The sequence below is a fragment of the Serinus canaria genome, chromosome 2 (assembly GCF_022539315.1).
Source record: "Serinus canaria isolate serCan28SL12 chromosome 2, serCan2020, whole genome shotgun sequence".
Classification (NCBI taxonomy): domain Eukaryota; kingdom Metazoa; phylum Chordata; class Aves; order Passeriformes; family Fringillidae; genus Serinus; species Serinus canaria.
In genome coordinates, this window is record NC_066315.1 from 64,951,587 (window position 1) to 64,979,426 (window position 27,840).

A 27,840-nucleotide genomic window follows, 5' to 3' on the forward strand; every position below is an offset into this window, starting at 1 on the left:
AAAAACTTCTACTCCCTACAGATGGAAAGACCATTAGAAAAGTCCAAAGTTTTCACCTTAGGCAGTTCACAGGTTATCAAGCTGGAACACTTAGCCTCTCAAATGCTAAAGTGTTTTGTATGAAGGGATGGATGACTGCAGGGGTAGAAGGTGTTTTTTAATCAGTGTGACATTCCTTTCTGCTCTCCCATACCCATCATTAAAAAAACTTTTTGAGGTTCAGACTTTTGGAATAAAACAGTTAAAACTAAAGGTGAGTGCATATAACATTATGGCAATTTTTACTAAGTAAGAAACCCTGATTCTTCCTTTATCCATGCCCTCTGAAGTGCTCAACAGTCACCTTCCAAGCTTTATAGTTATAGGTTATGCAGAGATGCAACAATAAGAGATACAGAAACGCACTTTAAAAGTTATCTAGCGAAGATACTTGAATGAAAAGCATTCCTAACTTTTTACAGTTAGAGGAGACACCAAGAGCGCCTTCTGCCAACACACATGAAGGGTGAGGAAATGTAGCAAAACAAGCATTTCTACACATCTACTTTGCAGTGCTGACAAAGTTTAAACGTTTAGCAGCTTGAACTTAAGAGAGCAATGAATCCATCCAAAACATCAGATTTTAAAAAAAGGAAAAAAAAAAAAAATCAAGTGTTACTGTCATAGTTTTGGAGGAAAGACCCACGCCTTAAACCAGAGAGAGATGTCCCATTTCATCCTCTTCCTATTTCAAACCTTCCCTCTGGGCAGCAAACTGCCTGGAGATGCAGATGAAGGAGCCTAAATAGGCCAACACCCATCTGAAAGGGGATGACATGCTCCAAGGGTGAAGTTCTCAGCACTGTTTCTGTGGCTTTGCTGAATTCAGTGTGCAGGAACAACCGTGGTGCAGGTAGCTCATCTTGATTCTTAGGTGTGCTTCACATCAAGCACCTTGTGAAGCCAGGTTGCATCATTATTTTGGGCTAGGTAGTAGGGAATAAAACCAAGGCATATAGGCATTTATGTGGGAATAACTGGAAGGCTCACCTTGGAACATAGGAGTGGGAGCCACACAGCACAAGGCATCCCTTTACATTCACCAGTGTGAGCTCTGCATCACAACAAGAAGCAGCAGAGCAGTTCAAGCCTTATCACACTCCTACAGCCAGAACCTCAAGTTACTACTCAAGTAGTGAAAGCCCCAAATTTCAGACCTGGCTCATCCAGGCAGTAGGATAGTGATAGGATCAGATTATTCGGGCTGATATCTCAAAGCCTGTTTGGGTTAATGACACTGCTGGGGCCATCAGAGTATACCACCCTGCTGGTGGGACCAGAGCCTGCTGAAACTCTGTTGCAGAAATGCAAAACTAGTTTTACTAGACTCAAGCACAGCTGCTCACAGGGGTTACAGCCTCATCTTTAAAAAGTCCTGGCTGCTTCAGCTGAGTGCTTTGAGAGCCTAGAATCAAACAGCAGCTGCAAGGACACTGAAGAGTAGCAGGGGGATGCAGTGTAGTCAGGTTACTAGGGCCAGCCCTCGAAGAAACAAGCACAAGCCAGTGGTTGTAAAACCAGCACTTCAGCCCTTCACATTAGGAATAGCAGGGGTAGATCAGTAGATCTGAACCTTTGGAAAGGGCAGGGCTGAAGAGGTCTTTTCTTTTAAACCACCCCAGGAAGAAAGCACCAAGTGCATTTTGATGTGGATGAAAAAAGTTCAGCTCATGCCAACCCTAGTTAGGAGTACTTAAGATAAAGAAATAAGCATAAAATGGCAATGCAATGGCAACAGCAGCTTCTTGCTGTTCTGTGTGCTGGTGCTACCCTGTGGGACCTTCTCAAGTAGGAACAGGATCAGCCCTATTTCAGTTATGAAACAAAATGTCAGGGTTTGGGCTTTTGTTACAAAGGTACATTTTGTGCAGGGGAGGATTCCCTCAACTCTAGCCCATACAGCAATCTGAGGCTGGTTCTCTAAGTTAAGGAGGTAGAAACCCAAAGCCTGGAAATCTGCCACATTCCCACAAATTCATTAAGGTGCATTAGCACTAATGCTGTTTTTGCAAGAACACACTCTCTTGTGAAGAGCAACTATATTCTGGGGACCTCTGTCACACACTGTCACAGCAGAGGACAATATTAATAAGCATGGGTTATCGCTGCTTAGCATCAGAGGTCTCTGGAAAGTATTTCATCTAATCCCAGCACTGTTCACTGTATTCTGAACTCTCCTTGGAGCCAAAAGTCACTGACAGCAAAAGAAAATTCTCCTGCTTCACTTCCCATTTTCTGTTTAGTTTTCTGAATTTCTTGTCCTCTGCAGTCTTAGCTTCTCTTCAGGCATCTGGACAATAGATCTCTCTCTGCCTTCAGCTCTACAATCCAGAATTGAGTGGCAGGGGTGTCCGGCCAGCAGCTCCCACATTTATGTGCACACAGGAGAGGCTATACCTAACAGATCCTATGCAAGGTACACAGAAATCTAGAGTACCTTTCCAGACACTCACAGCATCAATTTGAAGGAAAGAGTGAGATTGTTATCTTGTGCGAACAACTTTTTATTTTGAATCAATTGTTAAGCACTTTTTTACATTTGATAAAGGTGTTAGCAGAACAGTCCAAGTAAGCCAACATACCCATCAATTTGATGGCCATATCATTATCTTTCATTCATTTCTTTTAATTTCTTTGATATATAAAGGACCCAACCTCTCAAATTTTCAGAAAATCATGTTAGTTATCAACACAGGGGTCACAACTGGATCACTTAGCAGTATATATTCTTTTTAGGCCAAAAAAGGCTCATCATAATGCTTTTTCCTCCTTTTTTTTCTTTAATTTAAAATAGACTAACATCCTTCACAGCACCATCTCCTCTATGCTGCACACAAAGTGCTCAAATGCCATGAGCAAAAATGAGTATGGGGTTTGCTAGTCAGAAGGAACAATGAACACATTTTCTTCTGCCTTCTTCACTGAGAGTTCATACTGCAGGGAAGAACAAAAAAAAAGGTAAGAGAAAACATTGCAAAAATTTATACAAACATTGAAACTGTTCAAGATAAGAATTTGCAAAGATCCTGGAAGCACATTTAGACTCAACTCTTAATTCTCAAGCACCTACCCTGGAACAAGTGCTGCAGGATGAGCAGCTCCCATGACACAAGCACTCTTTTCTCAGCCCTGCCCTTTGAGTGTCCTTACTCAGTAGCACCTGTGTCCCTCAGCAACTCAATGCTCATAATGGAAACTTTTCCCTTTGGAAAGGCTCAGGATTCCAACTTTAACTGCTAAAATATTCAAGCCTTTGGTTTTCCGCATCTTTCTAAAATCCCAGGCTCAGTCCACTGTGATGACCACAGGCACAGTTGTTCCTTCAACACAAGGAATTTTCTCAGCCCTCTGAAGAGCAGGCACATGGCATCCCACACATGGCAGTAATCCAGTCTTACTGCAGAAATGCTAAACTCCCAAAGCCATCAGATCTGCACATAGACCTGGAACAGCAGCAGTAGCAAAAATACACATCCATGCGATAGGGTAAACCAGATGGAAACTAAGCATTGTCTCAAAGTTAGCAAAGTATTTGTCTTAATTTTCAAATTAAAACAAGGGCATAATGTAGTGATTAGACCCTGGAGATCTTAAGAACTTCAATAGAATATTTAACTAGGATGTGAGTTAAATAAAAAAAAAGATTGATTTTTTTAAAATCAAACTCGAATACATCAAGGCTAGAAGTTATCAGACCTAAAGAGCAGATAAGAGAACCCATGCAAGGTGTTCTTAAACTGTAGAGCCCTTAGCCACAGGTTGTCATGGATGTATAACTCCAAAGGCAAACGCATTGAGAGTCACAAACTACACAGAAACTGCCCCAAAGTGTGAACCCAGGAGAAACATCACTACCTGATGGCCCTTGTCTTTATCTTCTCCCCCAGGAAAGTACTGTGTGACCTCTTCCCCTTGTCAAAAACTTCTTTCTCAATGCTTTCCATGCATAAGGGTCAGAGGTCCCACAAAGAACAAGCCTCACAAATCACCCAACCAAAGGCTTCCCCTCCCAGGACTTCAAATCTGCCCCATGAATTTTTATTTGTCACTTCTGACACCAACTAGTCAGGCCAGAGCTCAGTCCCCCATCCATAGGGAGTTTTGTATCACACATACCGTTGTATTCTGGATAGCATCGGCAAAATTCTTTGCTGTTTCACCCAGGGCTGAGTCAACTGATTCGATTCTGAAAGAAAAATGATCTTAGCTTGTTTTTCATGAAGCACTTACTGGACGAGTTTGAACAGATATATTACCACCAAAAATAAACCTGAGAATGGCAGGTTTGGCTCAGCATTTATGCCAACCGTGTCTTTTATATAGAAAATGATCACCTCCTTCCACCTCCTCTGACCCCTAGACACAGTCATGTTGAGAGGGTGCATTGCACATTATTCCAGATCCTGGTACAGCTCTCCTGAGCAAGGTTCCTCTCCCACACAACTTCCCATGCAGGGTTCCCTCTTTACACTCTAATTTCAATTGAAAACCCTCACAAGGCTGCAAAAGCTCCATCAGTGGACACCAAGCATAGTGAGGTTCACCAAGTGAAGATGCTAGGCTAGGTTTAGAATCCTTTCCCATCGATCAGCAAGGGCACCACCAGCCTAACCAGTGCCCTCTATGACCATCAGAGGACTTGTGAGCACACAGGACAACTGGCAGAGATGTACCTTTCCTTTTGCTGGTTGTAGAACGTATTCAGTTTGAGCAGCTGCGCATTCCAGAAATCCTAAAAGGACCCCAAAGAAACCCCTGTTACCTGGGAAGGGGCACCTTTTTGGGCTGTCACACAAGAATGTGTACACACCAGTGCTTCCTTCTCCACGACTGCCAGAATTTGAGTTTCCTTCTCAAGGTTGGCAAGCTCTTCAACAACAATCTTCTGGAAGGTCTCAAATTTATTCAGCCTAGTGATGGAAAGCAGGAACAATTTTGCCACTTTAATGTGCAGTCACACAAGGTGGACATCAACCCCTTCAACAGCAGAGCTACTTTGAGGCAGAGGAAAATTTCACTGCTGAGCTACATGGGGCAGATTTGTTCTCAGATGTCACAGAGCATGTGAATAGCTGCACCAAAGGCACACTGCAGATAAATACAGCTCAACAGCCTGTCCCAAACAGCAGCCAGTAACAGAGGACTGGGACACAGCACACAAATTAATTCCCAGTGCAATACTTGCAGTGCATGCTCTCCCAGCCTCTAGGGAGTTCAGCAGAGATTTCCTGTGCTGAAGACCTCTTTAAGGTCCCTTTCAACCCAAACCATTCTATGACTCTATCTTGACACAGACAGCCTCTATGGATTTTCCTGCCTTAGGTTTGACATGTACAGGATGTCAGCAATTTCTAAACCTTAAGAAGAGTTGTGGTTGCAACATCCTTATTGACTTGGGTTTGCCACCATTCCCAGCTGCATTGAGGTAGGGAAACTTTGGCACAGCCCTGCAGCTACTATCCTGTGATCCTGGTTAGATCCAAGTTACTTACGTTGCAACCAAGCATTGAAGCATCTCATTGTCATCTACTTCTATCTTCCACCACAAAATATCCCTTTATTTTCTTTTGGAACTCAAACTTCTCCATGCACCTTAATGGCATTAAATTCTGTTAATAAAGGTCCCATTGATACCAGGGATTTTTGAGTTTAAAGGTTATTATTTCATACTACATTTGATCTAAATCCTAAAAAGTGAATGTGCAATAAATACAGAGGCCTGATACTTACTTACATCCTATACTGTACTTGTAAGTGTATCTCACTTATACCAAATTCATAAATATTAGAATTGATTTTTTATCTAGTGCCTATATGAGAAATTCAGGATCTGAGACATCCCTTTTCTTTTCTTCCACATTAAACATGTCACAGCCTGGCTTCTTTCTTAAAAGATTTAGAAATAGAAGCTACTAAGTTGACAACCAGAAGACAGTCCAAGAACTACTACATCAACTGCTTATAACTCAAGCTTGCTTTACATAAATTAACCCATCCTCTCCTCCTACAGGAAAATTAGAATGAATCCCAGGAGTTATACTTCTGAAACTCTTCTTGCATAAAAGAAAAAAAAAAAAGAAAGACCAAGTTATTTTGCCATACAAACCATAAGCACAATATCCAGCTTTCAGGTTGGCTTTCCCAGTCAATCAAAACTGACACAAAATTGAAGCTGTTTTCAGCCAGCACCACATACCTGCACTTATGTATCTGGTTCAGCAGGGCAGACAAGTTCTTCTCTGAAGCTCTCAGGGCATCCTGTGTGTTGATCTCAATCCTTTTGTACCGGGACTAGCCATGGGATGCACAGATAGGGATAGGCAATGGCCCAAGTCAAAACCTAGGAGTCTAGCTAACAAAACCTTTCCCTGGAAAACATGTTCCTCTGCAGGAACTTGCAATTCATCTTTGCAGAAACCATCTTAAACCAAATTTAATCTGCAGTAAAATGACAGACATCAGTGCTGCAGATATGGTCTGATTTAATTCAGCCACAGTAGTTACACCAACTAGCTTGAATGTAACCTATGTGACTTCAGGGCAGTGTTGTGTTAGGAGAAACCTAATGAAAATTTTCTTTATGTCTTCCCTATAACACTTGTCAGAATATTCAAGTTCTGTAGAATACTTCTAAGAGCTCCAGACTAACAGACGCTGCCACCAAAGCCCTACTCCTGAACACAAACTAAAGATGGGATATTTGTACCAACTCTCCCTGAGATAAAAAGGTAATTTCACAAATTATGATCAATTGCCACACATGTTGAAAGAGCTCACATTACCCAGAACAATTTCTTCAGTTGGTCAATAAAGCTTTCAAAGGCAAAAATCACTCCTGAATCACTCAAGTCTTCGTGCATGGTCTTGGAAAAAAACACATCATCTAGGCTACTGTCCATTTCCTGACCTAGGAGGAAGCACATGCCCAGTTAGCATTATGCTGGAAGACTTCCTGGAATATAAATCTTCCTGCTACTGAAGGGATTGTCATTCATGTCAGCAACAGCTTCTGTTAGAGAGCTGGAATTTGGCGCGTGTTCTTCTAGAGCTCACAAGCAGGAGGGAAACTGGCTCAAAAATGCCCAGACAAATACTTGGTAGAGAGCAGCAGGGAAGGATGGGCACAATAGAGCAACACAAAGAGCTATCTACAGAGACTGAGACAAGTGCACAGAATAGAGGCAGAAGATAGTCAGGCCACCACTGCTTCTGTCTTCCACACTGCAGGAAAAGCGTGATCCTCTTGTGCTCAGAGTTAGCAGTATTTTGCAGTGACTTCATCCATTACCTGCATGTTTCTTTTCCAGCTCCTGTGTTTGATGTTTTTTTTAATAACACTGGAAAATCATACTCAGAGTAGAAAGTGTGGATGTCATGGAGCAGCTGACCAAGTGAAACCCAAATTTTCTTATTCGCACCTCTACATACACAGTATCCATTGCCATTGGCAGTGCTGCAGCATATCCTGCTAATTTTCACTTTGGCTTTTGGAAAAGTTGGCCTATCTACAAGTACATCTCTTCAAGCTTCCATGTGACTATGATTTCTATCACAAGAAAAGAAAATCTGAAAGCATTTAAGCACTTCACCTTAATTACCAACTGGATTTTACCTTTCTGGATCTCCACTTCTTCTTCTACTGAACCAGAAATTTTCTTTGGTATATGGTTAATCTCAGCAGGCAAGTGATTTTTCTCCAAACTAGAAAACTTAGGTTTTTTTATGGTAGTGCCACTTAGTATATCTAGAAAGAGAATAGAAGATGTTTCAGAAGAAATCTGTCCTTTTGCATGAGGTACATGGCAGTGCCTGCTCAATGAGAAACCACCACTGGAATTCCCAATGCTTCAGAAAAGGAGGCAGCCTCGTTTTATGACTTGGCATCACACAGGACACGATAAGGCTTCACCTACAAGCATCTTCCCTAGCAAAAGCAGGGAACTAGCCTGCTTAATGTTATACAGGTATTTGGAGAGTTTCCATGTCTCTCTCCATCCTAAAGATGAAAAAATTTCCTTTCCTGACCTGCTACTCTAACCATCAAAAACCTCAGGTGTCCAACTTCTTCCCATTTCCTTTTCCAACCCAAGTTCTCAAACTGCTTACAAAGAAAATTTTTGAAAAGAAAATTGAATCAATCCAAGTAATCCAAATCAAAGCCACAGCCTCTACTTTAGGGAAAATTTGCTAAAACCCAAAGAAACAAACAAGACCCCCATCCTTTTGTCTCACTGTGCACTGTCTTCTGAACTCAGTGAGCTGTCTGACAGATCATCTCCCTGCAGTCTCCATAGGGCAGAATGGAAAGTGGTGGGGCACAGAACAAGGGGGACAGTCAGACCAAGAGAAGCACCCTGGACTAGATTTACAGAACACAGAGAGAGTCCAAATGCAATCTCCACTTGAAATTTCTGAGCATAACCCTGTTTGTGCCTTTGCATGGCAACAACTCCTCTCCAATTGTAAGGCTGTACAGCAAACAGTGATAAAAATGAAGTCCTCAGCAATCTATCTTCCCCCCAGAATTGAACAGATGTGTTATTGCAGTGAAGATGTATTCATAAAATGCTGGACAGGTAAAAGATACATGGGGAACACAAACAGAGCCAACTCATGAGAAAAGGGATGCTTTTTTCCAAGACCAAAGCTTCAGTGACTTCAGTCACAACAGCAACTCAGACTCCCAGAACTGCATCAGCACTGAGAATTATTAGGATGAAAACAACCTCATTGCTGCTTGACTTGCTTGAAGTTCAGTTTTTTCCAACCACAAAGAGACTGTGCTGCACTTTTGAGATAGTTTGTGAAAGTTAAGTTTCATTACAAAAAAAAAAAAAAGATCCTGACATGCTAACCTATTAAAAAAGCTACAGCAGTAATAAGCATTATCCAAGTCCCCATTTAACAAATGCTTAGCTAGCAATGTTTTACATCCATGTTCTTAGATATAAAAAACTCAGCAACTTCAATTTAAACAAAACAAGCACCCCTTGAAGTTGCAGTTCACTTTCAAAACATTGAAAATCATCTTTTGTGGGTCTCTTGGGTCATTAGCTTATAAATCTACACTACAAGTTCCCCTATAATCAATAACAGGCTTTAAGAGTTAGCAATGAATTCAGGAACATATGTAAAAGCATCTTACCACAGTCTGTCATGACATACAAAACAGAGAAACACAATTTAGGAAAAAAAAAAAAAAAGGCAACCTAAAAAGAGTCAGGGTTAATTTGTCTTTGAAAGAAAACAACAGCTTTGGCACCACCTCTTTCTGCCTTGAGCCAGCTCCTCCATGTTATCAAGAGTAACAAACCTGAGTCCTTCCTCTTGCTACTTTCTTCCTCTCTTGATAATTTGCCCGGAGTACCATGAAACTTCTGAGGAGAGAAAGGAAACAAAATAAGAAGGTACCCATCCTGCAGACCAGCTGCCCGGGGCTGGCCTTGTTACAGGAAGCAAAGGGACGCAAATGACTGGTTTCAGGCAGGGGTAGCCTGAGATCAGGCTGGGAGCAGACTAAGCACTGCAATCTGCACCTGTGTGGCTTTCTCCACATCACTGGAAGGGCTCCTGGCAGACACACCAAGTAGCTGTGGACTCCCTCCAAGATCATCTGAGAGCATTTCATCTGTGAGAGATTAATAAATGACACAGGCAACAGAGCTTGAATCCTGTATTGGCTGGAAATCTCAATTTAATGACTCAGAAAATAAAACCCAAGCCCTCTACCCTCTCCATCTTCTCACACAGGGAAGATGTGGTGGCTCAGATTCAGTCCAGAGGCTGTTTCCTTAGTGGCTGTCAGTTCATTCCTTTGCCTCTCAACAGCACCAGCTTATCTTCTCCTTGTACAAGAGACTATCTACACAGACAGCATCTACCCCTCACAGCCATCACAAATAAATATCACAAGGCAAATATTGGAAAAAATGTAAAGGAAAAATGGCAACATCAAACAGAAAAGCCCACCACCAAAACAACTCATCCAAAAAGTATAGACCCACACATATCAAAACTCTTCTAATGTACTGAAGAATATTAAAATAAAAATACCAGCAAGATTCACTGTGGGTAAATCATCTTCCTTGGAGCCAAATGTGATTTTTTTCCTTAGCATCTCCTTTTGAGCTCTTTGCCTTGATTCTCCCTCCTAAAACAAAACTAAGTCTAAGCCTTATTTAAGCATTACTACAGAAGTAGAGGTTGGGGTAGTGCTTTGGAGGGAGAGTTTTGGATGATTGGTTTGTTTTTTAAGTACACTAAGAGTAGATATATACATAAAATATGCCTAACATACTGATGGCTCTAGCTAGCACCAAAGGAGACCTGTGCCCTGAAGTTCAATGCATGCAAGAATTCTCCCTTTAGGCATTGGAGATGTACATTGATGAAGTTTTTCATAAGCAGAATAGAAAAGCAAAGTTTTCTAGAGGAAAATAAAAGCTTTTAGTGTGATTACTAGTTCTGCTTTTAGTTTGACTATGAGTTCTAGGGATTTTTTTCCCAGACTGTCTGTATTTCAAAGATGTATATACGAATATACATATACACACACACACATATATATGCAGCATTTAACAATTGTTTCTATGAGGTTTACCATGTTTTCCTCCTCCATTAGACCAACAGAGACTCAACAGCACTTAGCAGACAAATCTCTCCATCAGAACATTTGAGAATTAAAATAACACCAGCTTATTTAATTCTCACTCATTGGTACACATTTCACATCCATAATGTTTTTAGATCTGAGACACTAAAGCATGACATCTTCTTACCTTCTTTGACTCGTAGTCGCTGCCACTACTTGCAGAAGATACTGGAAGCACTGCAAGAAGAAAAGCTTCCCTGGTTACTGGCAATGTAAAGGGTGTACTTTATCCAGTTAACTGAGTTAGTCACAATGCAAACCTTTTCAGTTTCGGTCTTCTAGTTATTTAGGAGATAAAACTTCACAACACTTCCATTAAATTTCAAAAAAGCACCTTTCTCTAACAAAGACAGATGCAACAATGCAAACACACACAACTCACTGCATCCAGAGCAGCCAAAAAAGTGAAAAACAAAAGACAAGCTCAGCATCTTGTCTGACAGTCCCCAGGTCCCAGGCAAGATATGTGGGCTGACATTGCAGAGAAAACAAGTCCCCTGGAAACCCAGCATACAGAATAATTTGAAGCTGAACTTTCTTTTGCTTTTTAATCCATGCAGAATCCAACAGCTACCTGAGCAAGCATTATTTCTCCAGGAGTGAGAGAGAAACATTCCATCTCATTCAGGAAGATTTGGTTTCTCTTTGGTGGTCACAGCAGCACGCAGCCCTGGAGCATGGCTGCAGGGAGGTCTGCTGCTGGTCAGCCCAAGCAGAGAGTACTATCAGAGAGAATCACATCTGACACTCAGAGGATGATTGGCTTATTACTGCATAAACAGGGGAGCAGAATGCCCTGGACTGCAAATTGTGAGGATTTTCATGGTTTACTTGCCAAGTCAGTGATGTTTCTGGGGAGGTGAGGGGGGGAAAGCTGCAGGGAGGAGGTGTGGTAGCTTCAGAGAGATCTTCCTCCTAGTGCAGTCAAGAGCACCAACAGAGCCATCAGCTGAGGGCCCATGGGCTCTTCAGCACCACCACAGAGAGGGCTACACCCACACAGTTGGTTTAGGTGCCAAATATCCACCTGGACATTTGAATCCCAATTTGGGAAGGAGACAGGAGCCCAGTTCAAGCACAAAGATTTGCAGTGCATCGCCTCCAAAGGGCACCCCATGCTGCTGGCCTCAAGCCTGCTCTCTCCCACTCAGGAAAGCCAGGATTTGGGCAAACTCTCTTTTTTCAAACCATCACCAGCATTTACTTTTCTGCAGCACAGTACATCATGCATAGCTAAGTGTCAGTAGGGGACTAAGCTTACCTTTTAAATTGTTTCTCACCCTGGATCTTTTTCGGGTATAGTCAACAGATTTTGGCACTGGCTGTATCTGAGAGTCAAGGATCCAGCTTTTCTCACTCTGATCAGGGCTTGTGTTTTCATTGTTACTTTCAGAGAAAAGGTGTTTCCTGTAACTGGACTAAAGACACAATTAAGTCCTGCTCACTCAGAAGCCCCTCAGCCATTCCCTTTCAGCTGCTACTAAGTTATCCCATTTCTTCCTCCCCACAGTAGAACATGTAAAGCTGTGAAATCCGCCAAAACAGCCACAGCCAGCTGTTGAAACAGCTGTATAAAAACAGCTGTTCTTAAGCACCAAGAGGCAGGTGCTTGCCTTTTGCCAGCACAGGGTTTTTACAGTATCCTCCTTCCTTGTCTCTCCCTCTCTCCTATGCCTAAAATAAGAGCACTCTTGCAAAAGAGAAAAGGCTCAGTGTGTCTGAGCTCCAGTGGCACATCAGGGGGGAGCAGGTAACACAGATAATTCACTAGCTGGTCTGGCAGTGATGGTGCATCCTGATCACTGCTTTCAAAATGACAGACATTATTCAGAGGCTGTCAGAATCACATTTCTCCAACTCTGCACTGGGTAGGCCCTAAACATCAGCTTCCTTATGGGTGAAACAGATTCACACAGGCAGAAATACACAGCATTCAAAGGCTCTAGGGATGCAAAAGCATAGACAACCTACCTGCCTTCTCTTAAGATTGCTTAATTCCTTGCTCTTGCTTCTTGTTTCATAAGTCCTGCCAAGCAACACAAAGACGCAGATTAGAGTAGCAAACACAGCAATAACACCCCACAGCACTGTGGAATGGGCACAGACAAATAAGAGGTGGCAGGACGCCCCTTAAGAGCCCAGCAGAAGAGCCAAACTGTTAAAGAGCATACAGTAGCCAAATTTTTCTTTGCCTGGATTTTGAAAGTAGCAATTCAGGGATATCTAGAAATCAGCATCTTTTAAAATAAAAATTAATCTGCATACATAGAGGTGGCAAGTTCCTGGAAGCTTGCAATGACTGGAAGGCAGCCAAAGTAAGGCAGGGAGTTGAAGCATTTTTAAAAAATTAAATCAGTCATTTTTGCATATAGTCAGGAAAGGATGATGTTTAAGAGTTAAAATAATATTATTGTCAAAGTTGACAGGAGTCACTAGTCTCTCCAGTAACCCTTGTGTTCTTAGGTACTAATTTAAATATTGGTATCAAAAACATCCACAGACAGTGTGGCAGCTAAGCAAGGAACTACTATATTAGAAAAATCACACAGCCTTTTGGATCCTAACTTAAAAGATCATAACCAAAGCTATGAACCCTTATTCACATAGCAAAAGGTTCATAAACACTGAACGTATAACACTGTACCTCTGACTTTGTGAAGAAGTTTTCTGGGCAAGAATCTTTCCTTTGGCTTCAGCAACCTGAAAGCAGAGAGTTGTCTCAGAGCTCAGTTACACCCAGTGGGAGTAGCAAGGATTGGGCCATGTTCAGCTTATAATAGAGAAATTTGGGGTGTTCTATTCAGCACCCACTGCCTCACAATTAGCTGGTGCCAGTGACAGCCTCCACATCAGGGAAGATGCTGAAAGCCAAAAGCTTTGTCCACCACAGCCACCTTGATGGAAGTTGTCAGAAGCAAGTTCACAGATTCCTGGGAAAGCCCACACTGGGCAAAGTTTCAAAGTAGTCAAAATGACTAATTTTTATCCCCCCTCCCTTTTTTTGGGGGGGGAGTCTGCAAATGTAAGTCAAACAGAATTTCCAACAAAAGTTTTGTGAGGACTGAGTTTTAACCAGGGATTCCCAGCTTGCAAAGCACAGTTTGAAGGGGATTTCAGTCTCTTCTATTTAGCCTAGGAGAACAAAGTGGATGTTCAGCAATCTGCTTTTGTTATTCAGTAAAGCACAGAGGTTGGCTCTCAATCACAGAGACATCCCATAGCCTGACTGAAGCAACAGCTCAAACGTCTGTTGGTGTTATCATACATTACCCACCACAAAATTCATGTAGTGATGAACATTCTTGCCACTAAAAAAAAATCCATTTCCACCAAAACCAATCTCAGGTTCCCAGTTGTCTGACTTGCTATAACAAGCATGTCCATCCTCACAGCATTTCTGCAGTAAATGATGTCCCCTGCCTCAATTTACTACTCCATTAGGGGCTGAGTTTGTCTCAAGTTTACCTTTTCACGACTTGAGGAGTCTGAGTTTTCAAAGTCATAGACTTCCTCCCTGCAAGACAACATAAATGTGGCAGTGAGGTACAAGAATGAAGAACCACCCTATAAAATTCCATTAAGAATAGAGAGGGGATAATGTGGTTTCTTTCTGAGCTCCTCTCCTCAGATACCTGATATGCCTGAAAGGACTCTTTTCTAAGCTTCTAAAAAATACTTGCTCCTTTTCTACTTAGTCTTTTTGCTGTCTTGATTCTTGCTTTTTTAAATAGTAACTGTTTTAAGAAATATTCAGAACATAGATATTAACCTATCCCCGTTTGTGTAGAGGATATTTTGTTCTCACATCACCCATAATAGCACATGGTAGGAAGAAGTAATGAGGGGAAATAAAACATTAGAACCTTTTAAAAATTCCTTTTAATTATCTTTTGAGAATTCTAGTATTTAATATTTGTTCTCTAATCTCCTCTCTGTGTACACCTATATCTTGTCCTCCAATATTTAAACTTACCTGTAGTTTTATAGCTCTCTCCAAATCGTAATGGAAAAAAAAATAGAGCAATTGCTCAATATACAGTACATCATCTTTTTACTAATAAAAGAATGGGAGGGGCTACAGAGCTGAGATCCTCGCCAAAGCCTCCCGAAGGAAGGAAACGCTCATTTCAAGACGAAACACTAGAGGGAGCAGAATGACCAAGCTTAAAAGTTCCTCACCCCTAACTTCTACACTGCTCCTCCTGTTTTAAAACCGGTATTTGCTGCATCAAATCGTCTTAAAATACACAAAACAAAAAAAAAAATCTTATGAATCCCTGCATCAAGTTTTCCTATTCTTACCTAGATTCAGTCAAAAAGTTTGGAGGTTCAGTCAAAGGGTTTTGGAGGTTTGTTGAGCTAAGAGAGCAGGCTGAAGCAGGACTCCCATGAAAGCCCCAGAACAGGAGCAGAGATCCTCACACACAGCTCATTGCCCTCCTGCTCAGCAGCAGGCATTAGCTTGAACGCAGCACTTGGCAGAGTGTAGGAGGAGGGTTCAACAAGGCAGACTTTTAATGCCACAGGCTGCATACAGCCCCCAAAACCTCAAGTGCTTCTTCCTGCAGTACCCCCAACTTCAAATGCAAACAGATGTGGGGGTGCAAGGGAAGGGGACAAACTGAGAAAGAAGCCATCCTGAAACCCTAGGACACGTGATGCCAAGGAACTGGGAGAATACTGGAGAAAACTTAAATATTGGTGAAAGAAGGTGGTGCTCAGAACTCAGCTCACTGGAGGATTATGCTTGGGCAAATAGAAAGCCAACATGCCATGACATAATATCCCAGGAGTAGAGGGCATTTTTGGCAGGCCTAGGGTTAGCTTCTGACATCTTTACCACTTTGGGCACCCAAAGGGTCCTACAGAGACAAGTTATGACCCTTCATAGCCTCATACTTGTCTTTCTGCCTGCTCTAGGTACAGTCAGGCCACGCCCCATGGGGACACCCTTCCTCCCTGAGGGCTAGAAAAGGTCTAACATGACTTGGTACACCAGTTCCTGCATGGGCACAGGGCTTGTGTCATACCTGCTTTCAGCCCTCTTCTTGGCCAAACTTGTTCTCCTGCTTCTCTTTTTGCTGGTAACATCCTTTGGAAAAGGAGAGAGCTGCAGGATCTAAAACAATAATACTCAAAGTCATGTTCTGATTCTAGAGCCTGCCAAAAGTAGAGAAAAGTTGTGCTAGGAAACCTCCCTCCTCCCCCTACAACAATTTTCCAGGTGCAACTGTTGTGACACTTTCCTACCACAAAGTATGGGATTCACAGAGCTGAAACTGGGGGGTCAAGAGGGTGTGGGGAGAGAAAGTAGCTCAAAATCTTTGGATTCACTGTAGAGTGGGAAAATGCTACAAAACTGAACTGGCATTAAATTTTTATTTTTTTTTAATCTGAAACTAGCACCTGGAAACATGAACCCAAGAACAAGTCTAAAATGTGATTTCTTATATAAGTACCTAAACTCAAAAATATTGCTTTGGGAATTTAATTTTTCTCACATAGCACATTTACTTGTTTGTTTTATTACATGGACACACCAAGAGAACTTTCCAAGTGCAGCTACAGATGACTCTCAGTTACTTGGTAATTTACCCAGGTTGCAAGTTCCTACATGGAAGAATCATTAGATCCCAGATACAAAACTGAACAAACATATCTGTAGATTTCCAAGGCTTATCTCCATTCAGGAAACAAAGATTACCTCTTGAGGAGGGTGTGCAAGACTTGTGACACACATGTCCCACACACCCCTACACTCCTGGACACAGGCACTGCACATTGCTTTGGGGCTGTGTATGTGCTGAATAAACTCCAGTGAGCTTGAGTCACTTGGCTGGGCCCCTCTAGGATGAGGTTGGCAGCTGTGCCTCTGCAGCTCACTCCTGGTGCTAAATGGCACAGCTCATCAGGTGTGACACTCTGTGGGCTCAGGACACTGCTCAAAAGCACGAGTGGGTCACACAGCTTTCTTGTGCAGCTCCACCAGAAAGTCTCTTCCTCTACCCTGTGTCTCTTCACTCAGGGGGACCCCCAAGGCACACATACCTTTGGTATCTGCTCATCCATGGGTTCTTCTTCTAGGGGCTTCTCACTGGGGACAAGAGGACATGTGAGGGAGCCGCTCATCTAAAGACCAAAATGTTTGTGAAGTACTAACGGGAGAGGGGAAGCCCCAAACTTGGGCCAATTAGCACCAAAGCAATGGTTTAATGTATAGGGAAGAAAGGTAATCAATAGCTATACAGAAGTCCAGCTCCTTAACTACAAGAAATTCTGTCCTGCAAAGGTCTGGGATAAAAAGGTGAATTCAAGCCAAGGTGAATTCAAATTCCCATCATTTTTTCACTAAGTCATGGTGCCCATAATGAACAATCTCACATTGGGCAAGCTCAGGTTTCACAGCTGAAGTTTAATCATCTGTAAATCAGCTGTGGGCTCACCTTGCATTTGGACTAAATCCATGATGAGAAAAAAGTCACACCAAAGCAGCTGCCAATCTAGTAACCAAACTGTTCAGCAACTCCAAAGCATGGTAACTCCAGGCAAACAGCCTTGATGCCCAGGTGGCAAAACAGAATCTTCAATTTAATAACTGATGGAATGATCTCAAATTTACATGCATTAAAACCCCAGGGGGAAAAAAAATTAACAGCCAAACACACACACAAAAAAGAGCCACAGAAAACTCACTTTGCAACTTTCTGTCTGTGAGACACTCACCTAGGCTTAGCTTTCATCCCTGAAGATGGAGCTTTGGAGTTTTTTTCTGAAGAAAGCAAGGAAACTATAGTTTTACCCTCTGAAGCTACTATGAAATTTTATCTATTTTTTGCTGTAAGACCCACAAAATCAGAGCCTTCAGCATGTCACCTGGGTGACATTTAACTAGGTCAGACTTAAGGTACTGAAGGGAGCCATGCCTGACCTTGGCTGGCATCTTCCAGGTCGGTCTGCTGGCTCACTGTAACCATGGCAACGCCAGAGTTGACCATTTTCTGCTTGGAAACATGAAACCATGAACAAAACATGCGTATGATCAATAAAGAAGTGGGGGTTTCTACAAACAGATTTTTTAGTGGTAGCCTGTGGCAAGAGCTGCATGGCAGGTTTACCATTGCCCACATGTAAAATCTTTTAAGCTGCATGTAAGTGATACTATGGGTTTCTCACTAAAAGCATCCCACTGTCCTCTTACAAGAGGAAACAGTTTTTTTTTTTTTAACAATTTTGCCAAAACAGCAGCTCTGGAGATAAGTATTTGAACTGAATAGACACAAAGCAATTTTCTTTGAAAGAAGGGTTTAGTCACACCTGTAAAAAAAGCAGACTGGTTGAAGGGAAAAGGGACACAAGGACTGTTCTGTCATACACCAAACACTTACTTCTATGGTCCCTGTTAACTGCTGTCTGTGCTGAGAGGTTAAGTTGTCTTTTGGAGTCTCAGAATTTGAAGGATCTTTCCTCTTCTGTGGATTAGAGGGCACAGGTGTTTCTGCAGAACAGCAACCAGGGTGAGAATGCCATTGCAGTAATTGAACACACTCACCACCCCTTCTTTCCATTCCCACACATGCATGCATAAATTGCAGCAGTACAACCTTCTAGGCACATCTTGAGCTCACATTTAACAGAACAAACCCAAGTACCTTCAAAGTACGCAGTGAAGAATTGCAATGCTAAATAAACAACATACAGGCTCATCAATACTGGATGGATGTATGCAAGTTTATCATCTTACTACTTACATGGCTACATTTGACTCCTAAGCTCTGGAGGACATGGAACAAGCCTTTGTGTCTGACTAAAGCAGGAGGATCTTCCACCATTGATGTTTTCCTCCACTGAATCTCTATCAGGTACTGCAAAATTTATTTCACTGCAGATTAACTACCTTCCGCCCTTTATCCTCCTTGACTTCTTCAAGTAGCAGTGCCCACCTTGCATCTCTGTGTACTCCATGGCAGGCATTGATAAAGGAACTCCTAGCTCATCTGCATCTCCACACCTGGAGGACTTCCATTCTAGCTTATTTTAGGCTGTAACTAAAGGAAAATGGGCAGAACTACTGAAGAAGTTACTGCCCCAGACATTTTGAGGTGGAAGTGGCTCTCTCAAGTACGCACCTGGAGAAATCTTAAATGCACAGGAACTTAGAAGAAATTAAAAATTTCTTTTTAATGTTCTCACAGAAAGAATGTGTCAGCTATCCCAAGACTTCTTCAAACTTCACTTCTTTTCAAGACAGTGGGTGATAGCAGTAGGAAGAACTGTGATTTTACACCCTTAGAAGACGTGGAAATATCTGTCAAGTTACACACCAAGAAAGAATCCACACAAAACGTAATCACTCTTAAACCTCAAATACAGCCAGTTTTGAAGCAAGAGCAAATCCCAGCCTTCAAAGTTAAAAGATCCACCATATAGAAGAAAAAAAAACCCACCTTCCAGAAAATTTGATACCAAAGTTCAGCTGAGAATGCTTTTCCTGTTTAAGACCAATTTTGATCACACACACCTCCTGTTTTTTCGCTATAAGCAGCTTTTCCTTAAGGCTGTGACCTACAGTTTTTGGGGACTTGCAGCAGAATTTCATGAGAAGGAAAGAAAGGAGTTACTTTCTCTTTTTCTTGAGAGGTGCTGGGCTTAGACCTTCCTTCGGGTCAGACACAGAGATGATACATCTGTACTTCAGGCTCCAAGTTAGCTCAACAATTACTCAACTTAGAACATAAAACTCTGCCAAATGATGCTGGAAGAAGATGCCTTGTAGAAGATGGTCACTGGCAGCAGCACAGGAAATACTACCATTTGATGATGGAAAACGTAATGTGCCCAGTTCACAGAAACACAAAGCACTGGCTGTAGGGTGGTGAGAAAATGGAAATAAATGCTATTCCAGGTACAGCCAAGAGCCTGTCCTACCTTAAGCAGCTACTTTTGTAGCTGGGGCACATAAAGATAGAGCCCTGCAGCACAAGGTATTTACAGCAGCAGGTCACCTCCTGCAGAGGAGCTGCGCTGCGGCTCACCTTTACCCCCGAAGAGGGATTGCAGGTGAGCATTTCTGCTTCCCCAGATGTTCCTCCATGACAGCTCCAGGAACCTCCAAGGCATTATCCACTGCACTTGGGGACAGGGGACTGGAGCACATCATTCACTGAACATCACCTTGTTCAGAAAAAACAGAAGCTGCCTCCCTGCAGAAAGCTTTAGTGGATGCTGCCCCACCATGTGCACTCCACTGCACAGAGGAGAGTTTGTTAAGTGCCAAGGTGCAAGCCCTGGCCCATCAGAGAACCTGTGCTCTCAGGAGGCCAGAGGCCACCCCATGGCATGGCCAAACCAGAAATCAGGCATCAGGCAAGCCAGAGGGGAGGACAGGAGGGTGCATCCCACCACACCTGCAGATGGAGAAACAGTTCTGCATGCCCTGCACATCAGAGGTCAGCCAGCAGCTGGAATGTGTCTTGCCAGGCCACCTGCCAGCACACAGATCCTGCCTCCATGAGCATTCCCCTGCTCGTGCAGCCCCAGCAGCACATGGCCATGGTGCCCAGCCCTTACTCCCTGGGCTAGAGGGACTCAGCAGCTGCCACAAGCAGAGTTACCAAGCTAAAAAGGCAGGAACAGTAGAAGACTGAGCTTGGGCATGGTTTGGTTTTTTGTTGTGGCTTTTTTTTCCCTCCCTTTCTTTTTTTTTTTTCTTTTTGTTTTAAGTGAAGTTAACTGTAAGCTGTGGACTACAAGTGAAAATTATAGCATGAAAACAGATATTTAAATTTAACAAAAAAACACACACAAGCACAAAAAATATTTACCTGCTTCATTCTGCATGGCTTCCTTCCCAGAATGGACATTCTCATCTTCAGACTCAAGTATCTGTTGGCAGGAATTAATCTCATGTGAAAGTGGTCTTAAAAAGAGTAGTCTTTACTAAAGTCAACTACTTAATACAAAACTACTAACAGTTGCTAATTGCCAAGCAACAAATCAGTGGATACTAATTGAGTTGATCATTTAGAAAGATCTTAGCTCCTTTAAGGGCAAATGACAACCACTAAATTATGGTTATTTACTGTTATGTAAGCCTTTCTGCAAACACCACAGACTGTGAATGAATTACAAATCAAAAATTAACCATATTAACACTTGGGGGGAAAAAAGAAAACAAAATCATCCACAATTTATGTTTTTACATTAGCTAATAAAAAACCTTGAGGTTTTAGAAGTACTCTATTCTTTGTCTTGAACTCCTATCTACAAAGTCAGTCTAAGATTTGTATTTTTCAGCACACCTCCAAATTTTTGTGCAACAATTTGCTCATCCTGTGAAATGTAACACTTGGATCCATATATAAGAGCATGTCCATACTTAAAGTTATGTCATTAAATGCCATAGGCTTTATTTTCTACTTCAGAAACTCAGCAAAAGTTACAACACAAGGAATAAACAAATCATTTTAACCTTCCAGCTTTTAAACCATGAGTTTGAGTATTTTGAAACTTCTTTCCTAAAACATCTAATTTCTCTTCCAGGGCAAAGCTTAGAACATCTATGTAGAGTGGCATAAATCCACAGTGGGAAGACAAATATATAATAAAGAGACACAGAGAAAATAAAGAAACCACAAAACACAAATCCCACAAACCTGAATGGCTTTGTCCAGTGCAAAGCATAGTTAAGAAAAAAACCCCACATATTAGACCTTACCATCAGTCTTTCATCTCCCAGGACTTTTCTAAGTACACTTAATATCTCAAACTCATCACTGAAAACCAGTTTGATTTTTATTGCTTCTCTTTTGTTAAGAGCAGTGGGTATCTTCATAAAAATTTTAACAATCTTTTTTCCATCCTTCTCTGTGTAAAAAAAAAAAAAAAAAACCAACAAAACAAACAAACAATTACATTTCTTTTAGATCAAGACATTTTTCTGTTTATTCTAAATTTCTGTTTGGGATTTTTAAAACAGTCTTTTACATCTTGCCTGTGTATTTCCAGTTACTCTGTTTGCTCATTTCTTTCCCTTTGAGTCTTGGTTATGCTGTTCCCCAAGACACCTACAAATTGACAAGGTGTCCTGTTTGGGTAGGGAGGGGTGGGGTTATCGTGCAGAATGGACCCAACACACTGTCCAACAAGCAGAGCTAGTGCAGGATCACCAAAGGACAAGGCAGAGAGGGAGGAGAACAGGTAGGAACACCTTGGTGACGGTGGGATTTCAGGTTTACTCTGTGTGTCTCATGGACCCCCAGCCAAACAGGATAATGCTGTTGGAAAAAATCTTACCCTTCACATTGTAACTGTTGACATTTTCTTTTGACAGCCTCACAGAGTCCCAGAGAGCTCCCTTTGAAAACCAAAGCCATTGTGTGAGAAGGGCTGAGGGAGTGCCCACTGGCTTAGGCTAACCCAAGGCCACCTGGTCTTTGCTGTTACCTCATCACAATCCACATAGAAAGTCACACTCTGGCTGCCAGTGTTGAAGTCAATCCAAAACTCCTCCAGTTTCTCATCCGATGGCTTCTTCACCTGGGGAGGAAGAGCAGCACTGTTGTTCCCCTAAAAGCCCCAAGACTGCTGTATCAGTCACAATTGTCTTTAATAAGAGAAAATTGGAAAATATTACCCTACGTAAACATCCGTCCACCTTGCAGAAGCAAGAGTTTAGACAATGCTGTGGGGTGCCAGCCCACAGCTCCACCCACCACACCCATGTCAGATGTGCCTCTGCTTCAGCTGTGGGAGCAGAAATGCCCAAATTCTCCCATGATTGTGCCAGGAAAGAAGCTGTGGAAGCTTTGTTTCTGAGCACTTGAAATAAGCAGGAACAGTGGAATCAGCTTCCATCTACATGGGTTTGATTCGATATGACTGTCAGGAATGGTGCCACAGTTTATTCAACTGAAGACCAGTGAAGCAAACTACAGGATCTGCAATGCTTCTCCAGGGGCATCAGGCAAATCCTGTTTTCTGGCAGTCTGGAAACAGCTCTGCCAGAGGACTCAGTGTTGTCCTGTCCTCCTACTTCTTTTCAAAACTCTCTTCTGTCATCACCATGAAGAGAAGCATTGCCTCTATCACTTGGCTGATACAACAGCAAAGTCAGCAGTAGTAAGTTGGGAGCTAAGTGACAAACAAGCAAACTTTCCAGCTAGAGCAGAGGAAATTTCTTCCAGCTACGCTCCAAGAAATTGAGCTCTTCAGTGAAAAAGAGGCAGGGGGAAAAAAAAAAAAAACAAATTTTGACCACAGAAAGCAACATTTCAGCAGCCATAATGTTGTAGGGAAGGTGTCAGGGCTTTAAGAGCTATTACCTCATTCATGTCAGCAAAAGCAGATATGCAAGGAAATGAGTAGACCCTGGAAGAGAAGCAGACTTCTCAGGATACATTCAATATTCAAGTCTGACTGCAATTATTTTATTTTTAATAAGATAAGTAACCAATCTTATTGTTCAAAGAATAATTTAAAATTTTCTAAAAGTAAATCAAGCTTGGATAAGCTAGAGATGACAGTATTTTAGTAGCAATATATTATCTTCATTGATTCTATTTTCAAAAGAATCACTATAAAAATGCATCAAATTTCCTTCTTGAAAACAACTTCATTCTTCACATGTAAAATATTTTTTTAGTTTAAGCCAACCCATTTCCCAATTCTATTTATTCCACTCTGCAGTTATGATAGCACCAATTTATTCTGTTAGTTCCCAGCTTACCTTCTTTTATCTCCAAGTCTTTCATTTAGTAGATTAAGAAATTTTCTGCAATCCTTCAAGACAAATGACACGTTATTTTTTAAAATCAGGCTACTTTTCCTTTGCAAATAGTTACTCTATTGTGTAGAATAACTATTTGTTGTGTAACCTCCACTGCCCAGTTAAAACCTTTAAACTGGTCAGTGGGACACCAAAGACCACTGGGAAGAAACACTCAATTTTCTACAAAAGTTTGGGCTCAACTGAAGACCAGTAAGTATTCAAATATTAACTCTGCAAATTAACTTATTTATGCATTATTTATAGTCTTTATTTTACTTTTTTATGGGTAAAATAACTTCAAAGTAGGAGCTATTTCAACAATGTGTCATTTAATATTTACCATATTAATAGGGAAAAAAAAAAGTAAAACATGCCATCCACAAATAGCTTTGCACATTTATAAAATCAGTTTTGTAGGAACTTCTTGCAAGGACACCCTGGCTTAACTCAACCAAAACTAGCCCCTATACACACTTGTCAAGTATGTTGTTTTCAAAATAAGGACCCTCACCGTCTCAAATTCTCGATCCTTGATCTCTTTGAAAGCTTCAGCAAGATAGTTATCTTCAAACCAGTGGTGAACAAGGTCATCCCTCCATTTTTTTATCATTAACCTACAAAGTGCTTCTGAAAGGGCAACCTGAAGGTCATAATCTGCCAAGTAATCATAAGCACAGCATAAATATCATCCCTCCAGCACATCTGAGGTTACAGCATTGCTACTCCTGCCATTCTGTGCTGCACAGTCACATCCATCCTCCAGCCTCTGTTGCCCCTAGGAGAACAGGGGAGTGTAACAGCCAAGTGTTGGCCCAGGCATCCTCCCACCAGCTCCCCCAGCTCAGTGAGGTCGAGGTACAGAGCGCTGCAAACCACGACACACGAGTGGGAGATGAGCTTGGGAAGGGGATGAGAGCAGAGACTCATCACTAACCCACCACGATTAGGCCACATTCCACATACCATAGCAATACTTAAAAAGTGTTGTTATTATAAGGAGAAAACAAAAAGGATTTCACTCAAGAGGCCACTAACCTTGTTAACTAAATTTTGTCCATATTGTGGCAAAGCAATTAAAATTTAATTTTTAAGACTAACAGCCAGCATATTCTGTAAACACATACAAAAACCTGATCTAATTACTTTTCTACATAAATCAGTTTAGCCTCCCTGATTAGTCAATATGCATTACTAATACCAACCAAAAAACCTAATGCGTTGCTGTATTTAACTTTTTTTATTTTTATTTTGTTAAAACACATTTGACTTGCTTCCCTAAAAAAATCAACTCTCGACAAGGAAATAAAATTTAAATTATAATTCATCTATAATAAATAAGCAGATGAGGTAAAGCTGAAGAACTTCTTACCACCAACTTCCAGTATAGTTTTTGCAAGGTCTTTCCTGAAACAGCATAATGCTACAAGTTAATTCCATATTAACTCCTAATGCAGAGAAGAGGGTATTTAGGCACAGACACTGGAGGGGAAAAATCACTTACGTGAGCGAGCATATCTCCTCAGAGAGAGGGAACTTCTTTCTCTCCTCCCGTGGGATATTGTCAAGTATAGAGTTGAGGGTCCTCAAGGCCTTTCACCCCCATAAGAGAAGGGGTAGAAAATGAAGGGAAATAAAATCAATAACAATATCACATCTTTTTATCTAATTACACAAACTTTTGCACAAATATATCATATTTTCTCCTCCTAGTAAAAATCTTACCTCCAGATGCAGAGCACAGCAAAGATTTGCTTCTGTCACTAAGCGCCCCAGTTCAGGCAAAAATAAATTCACTAGCTCTTTCTCCCCTAGAAAAATAATTTGAAAGGTACAGCTAGAAACAGGTGGTGTCCATACAAAAATAGTTGAAGTAACAACAGTTTGTTGTGTTGAAGGAATAAAAACATCCCAGCTGTAAATTCATTTTAAGACAAAGCTTCCAACCATCTAATCCTAGATAGAAAGGGGAACTGGTAATTTCCATCTAAAAAAACAATGCTCCAGATACACTAACTTCTGACCTGGGTAACTTCTTAGAGGCACAGAAAGGGGAAGCTAATTACTAGCCACCAGAGAAAACCTGAATATACAGGTTTTGTCAAAGTCAGCAGAGCAAACCAATAAAGTATTAACCAAAAGATGCTTGTGCCACTCTGCTCCCACTAGAATAAGGTACGAGGACAAATAAGCACACACTACCTGGCCCACAGTGCAATGCTTCATTTTTACATGGATTGTGAGCCTGGATGTCTGGTCACTGATATTTTCTGAAAGCACCTGCTACCCCCATGCTACTGTAAAACCAGACACAGAAGAAAATTTTTCTGCTGAAATGAATGAGAGAGAGACAGACATCCCTCTATTGAGTTCAGAAGGCTGAAGGAGTTACCACGCTATTCTGTGGAGATGGTTCCCTTCAGCCAGGGAATGACATCTGATGCCAGAACAAACAGACGTGGAAGAACACACTGTCTAGACTGAACCCCTTTCAGAAGCCACTTACTCTGATCAAGTGAAATGCTTGATGCTGACCATTTAAACAAGATAACAGAGACAGATTTTTCAGTATGTACATAGCAAGAAAACAGAGAAACAGAAAAGTTTTGTGCTCCAATATAAACGCTAATGAAAATTAACTGAAGAGAAATCAGCTGGAAAATCTTAAAAAAATATATATATTATATATATATAAATATATATATATATATATATATTTCAGAGAGGAAGAAGTAGGAAGCTAAAGAAAAAAGGGACAGAGTTCAAGCAGAATTAAGAAATATGCTCCTGAGATCAAGATTCATGATATTGAGGAATGAAAGGAAAAAAACCACTGACCTTCTTTACAGCATTTGCAAATCACCTGATGGAAAGAGTAAAAGAAGCCTTCATTAGCACACCACCTCCCAAGAAGAGCAGTACACAAAGTGCCAGGCTGTTCATGCACTCCTTCCTTACCCCCCAACTTTCAGATGCTAAATAACATAAACCAGTACATACCCACATCAGAATAACATAAAACACTAGTGTACCCACATCAGAAAAAGCCACCTGATCCAGGTATGTCACATATGGTCACCCTGATCATATAATATGCAGGAAGGGTAAAGGTAGCCAAGCCCCCACTTCCCCCAGGGATTTCAGCAGCACTTGAATACAGAGTGCCTACTGATCCCTGGAAAACCCACATCATGACATCATTCTCTTATTTCTATTACACACATGGGCCTATTTGAAAGCACATTTTATGATTATACACTACAGCACTAGATATCACAATGCGTATCTGAAAGGTGTTGAAGTCCCCTAAGGAAAATTAAAAACAACACCATAACACAAAACACTTCCTTCTCCACAGTGAAAGCATGTGGAAGAAATGTAGCAGGAAGACATAATTCAAAATAAATTCAATTTCTTGGGAAAATAAATGGGTATTTTATAATTTTAAAGTGGTTAGTACAGAAAGAAGGAAGCTTGATTTTGCTCAAACATCTTTTAGCAGAACCATAGAGCCATAGGTATTGATATGAATTCTGATGCACAAAGTGACAATTCCAGTAAACTACAGACAACAAGACTAGGAGCAACAGCTTGGGGGAAAACACTAAAAAGCATTCTTCCAATAGGAAGAAAACAAATGTTACGTCACCAGGCCTCTAACACCCTTAAAGTTGAAACATAAATTAGAGTTGTAAGCAGGTTAAATCATTCTTTAGAATTAAATAATCTGTTTCAAACAGAATAGGAATAATTGCCAGGACCACCTTGGCAAACATGTTTGCACATGAAGTGCAGCTCAGTGTCAGTAACTCGTGGGTTTTAAAAAGAGCTTTGGCTCACAAGCCTTTATTTACAAAATGCATCAGTATTTCTTGCAAATTTTTCTACAAAAACAAATACTTCAAGTTAGAAAACGAGAACATGCTTCTCCCAAGTGTGTCAAATCTCAGCCAGATCCCAGCCTGGAGCACACTCCTAGACACTGCCCAACCACTCCACCTAGGCTGCTTCCCAGGATCAGCCCGAGGGCACCAGATCTAATTATTTCTTTTCTAATGGGAAATGGCTTGTGAACAATAGCTATCGTAGCCAATAAAGGCAACCCTTCTGTCCCCTTAAATGCATGAACATACCAATGCAGAATCAAAGAAGTCTTCAAGCAGTAACATCAAGAATTTATTCTCATTTGGGTCGATGATGGTCACAAACGCTTTTGCTCTTTCAAACCAAGATACCAGGTAAAAGTTAAAAAAAAAAAAAGAGTTAAAAACTGAGAAGAGGAATTAATCATCCTAAATTACATATGTCTGCAGGGAACCTGACAGAGTTTTTTACTCTTTAAACTTCAGAGTCATGTAATGTGTCAAAAGCTACACGGCTTTAAGGA

At 41.3% G+C, this 27,840-nt stretch overlaps 1 protein-coding gene across 1 annotated transcript; it reads right to left on the reverse strand.

Annotated features, from left to right (window-relative positions):
• Window positions 1-2,916: 2,916 nt before the first annotated feature.
• On the reverse strand, window positions 2,917-27,622 carry SYCP2L (synaptonemal complex protein 2 like). Its single transcript, XM_050971501.1, has 32 exons — window positions 27,587-27,622; window positions 26,292-26,316; window positions 25,179-25,264; window positions 24,958-25,046; window positions 24,826-24,860; window positions 23,968-24,110; window positions 23,415-23,467; window positions 23,011-23,056; window positions 22,133-22,225; window positions 21,983-22,043; window positions 21,405-21,553; window positions 20,512-20,572; window positions 18,076-18,185; window positions 17,619-17,688; window positions 17,414-17,459; window positions 16,739-16,784; window positions 15,721-15,809; window positions 14,156-14,204; window positions 13,335-13,390; window positions 12,662-12,716; window positions 11,952-12,108; window positions 10,818-10,867; window positions 10,093-10,189; window positions 9,576-9,667; window positions 9,353-9,416; window positions 7,652-7,783; window positions 6,822-6,946; window positions 6,236-6,330; window positions 4,850-4,949; window positions 4,713-4,771; window positions 4,156-4,225; window positions 2,917-2,973 (listed from the first exon to the last, which is right to left on the reverse strand). Exons 1-32 carry the CDS (start codon window positions 27,620-27,622, stop codon window positions 2,917-2,919), a joined length of 2,496 nt encoding a protein of 831 aa, XP_050827458.1.
• Between the last annotated feature and the right edge of the window lie 218 nt (window positions 27,623-27,840).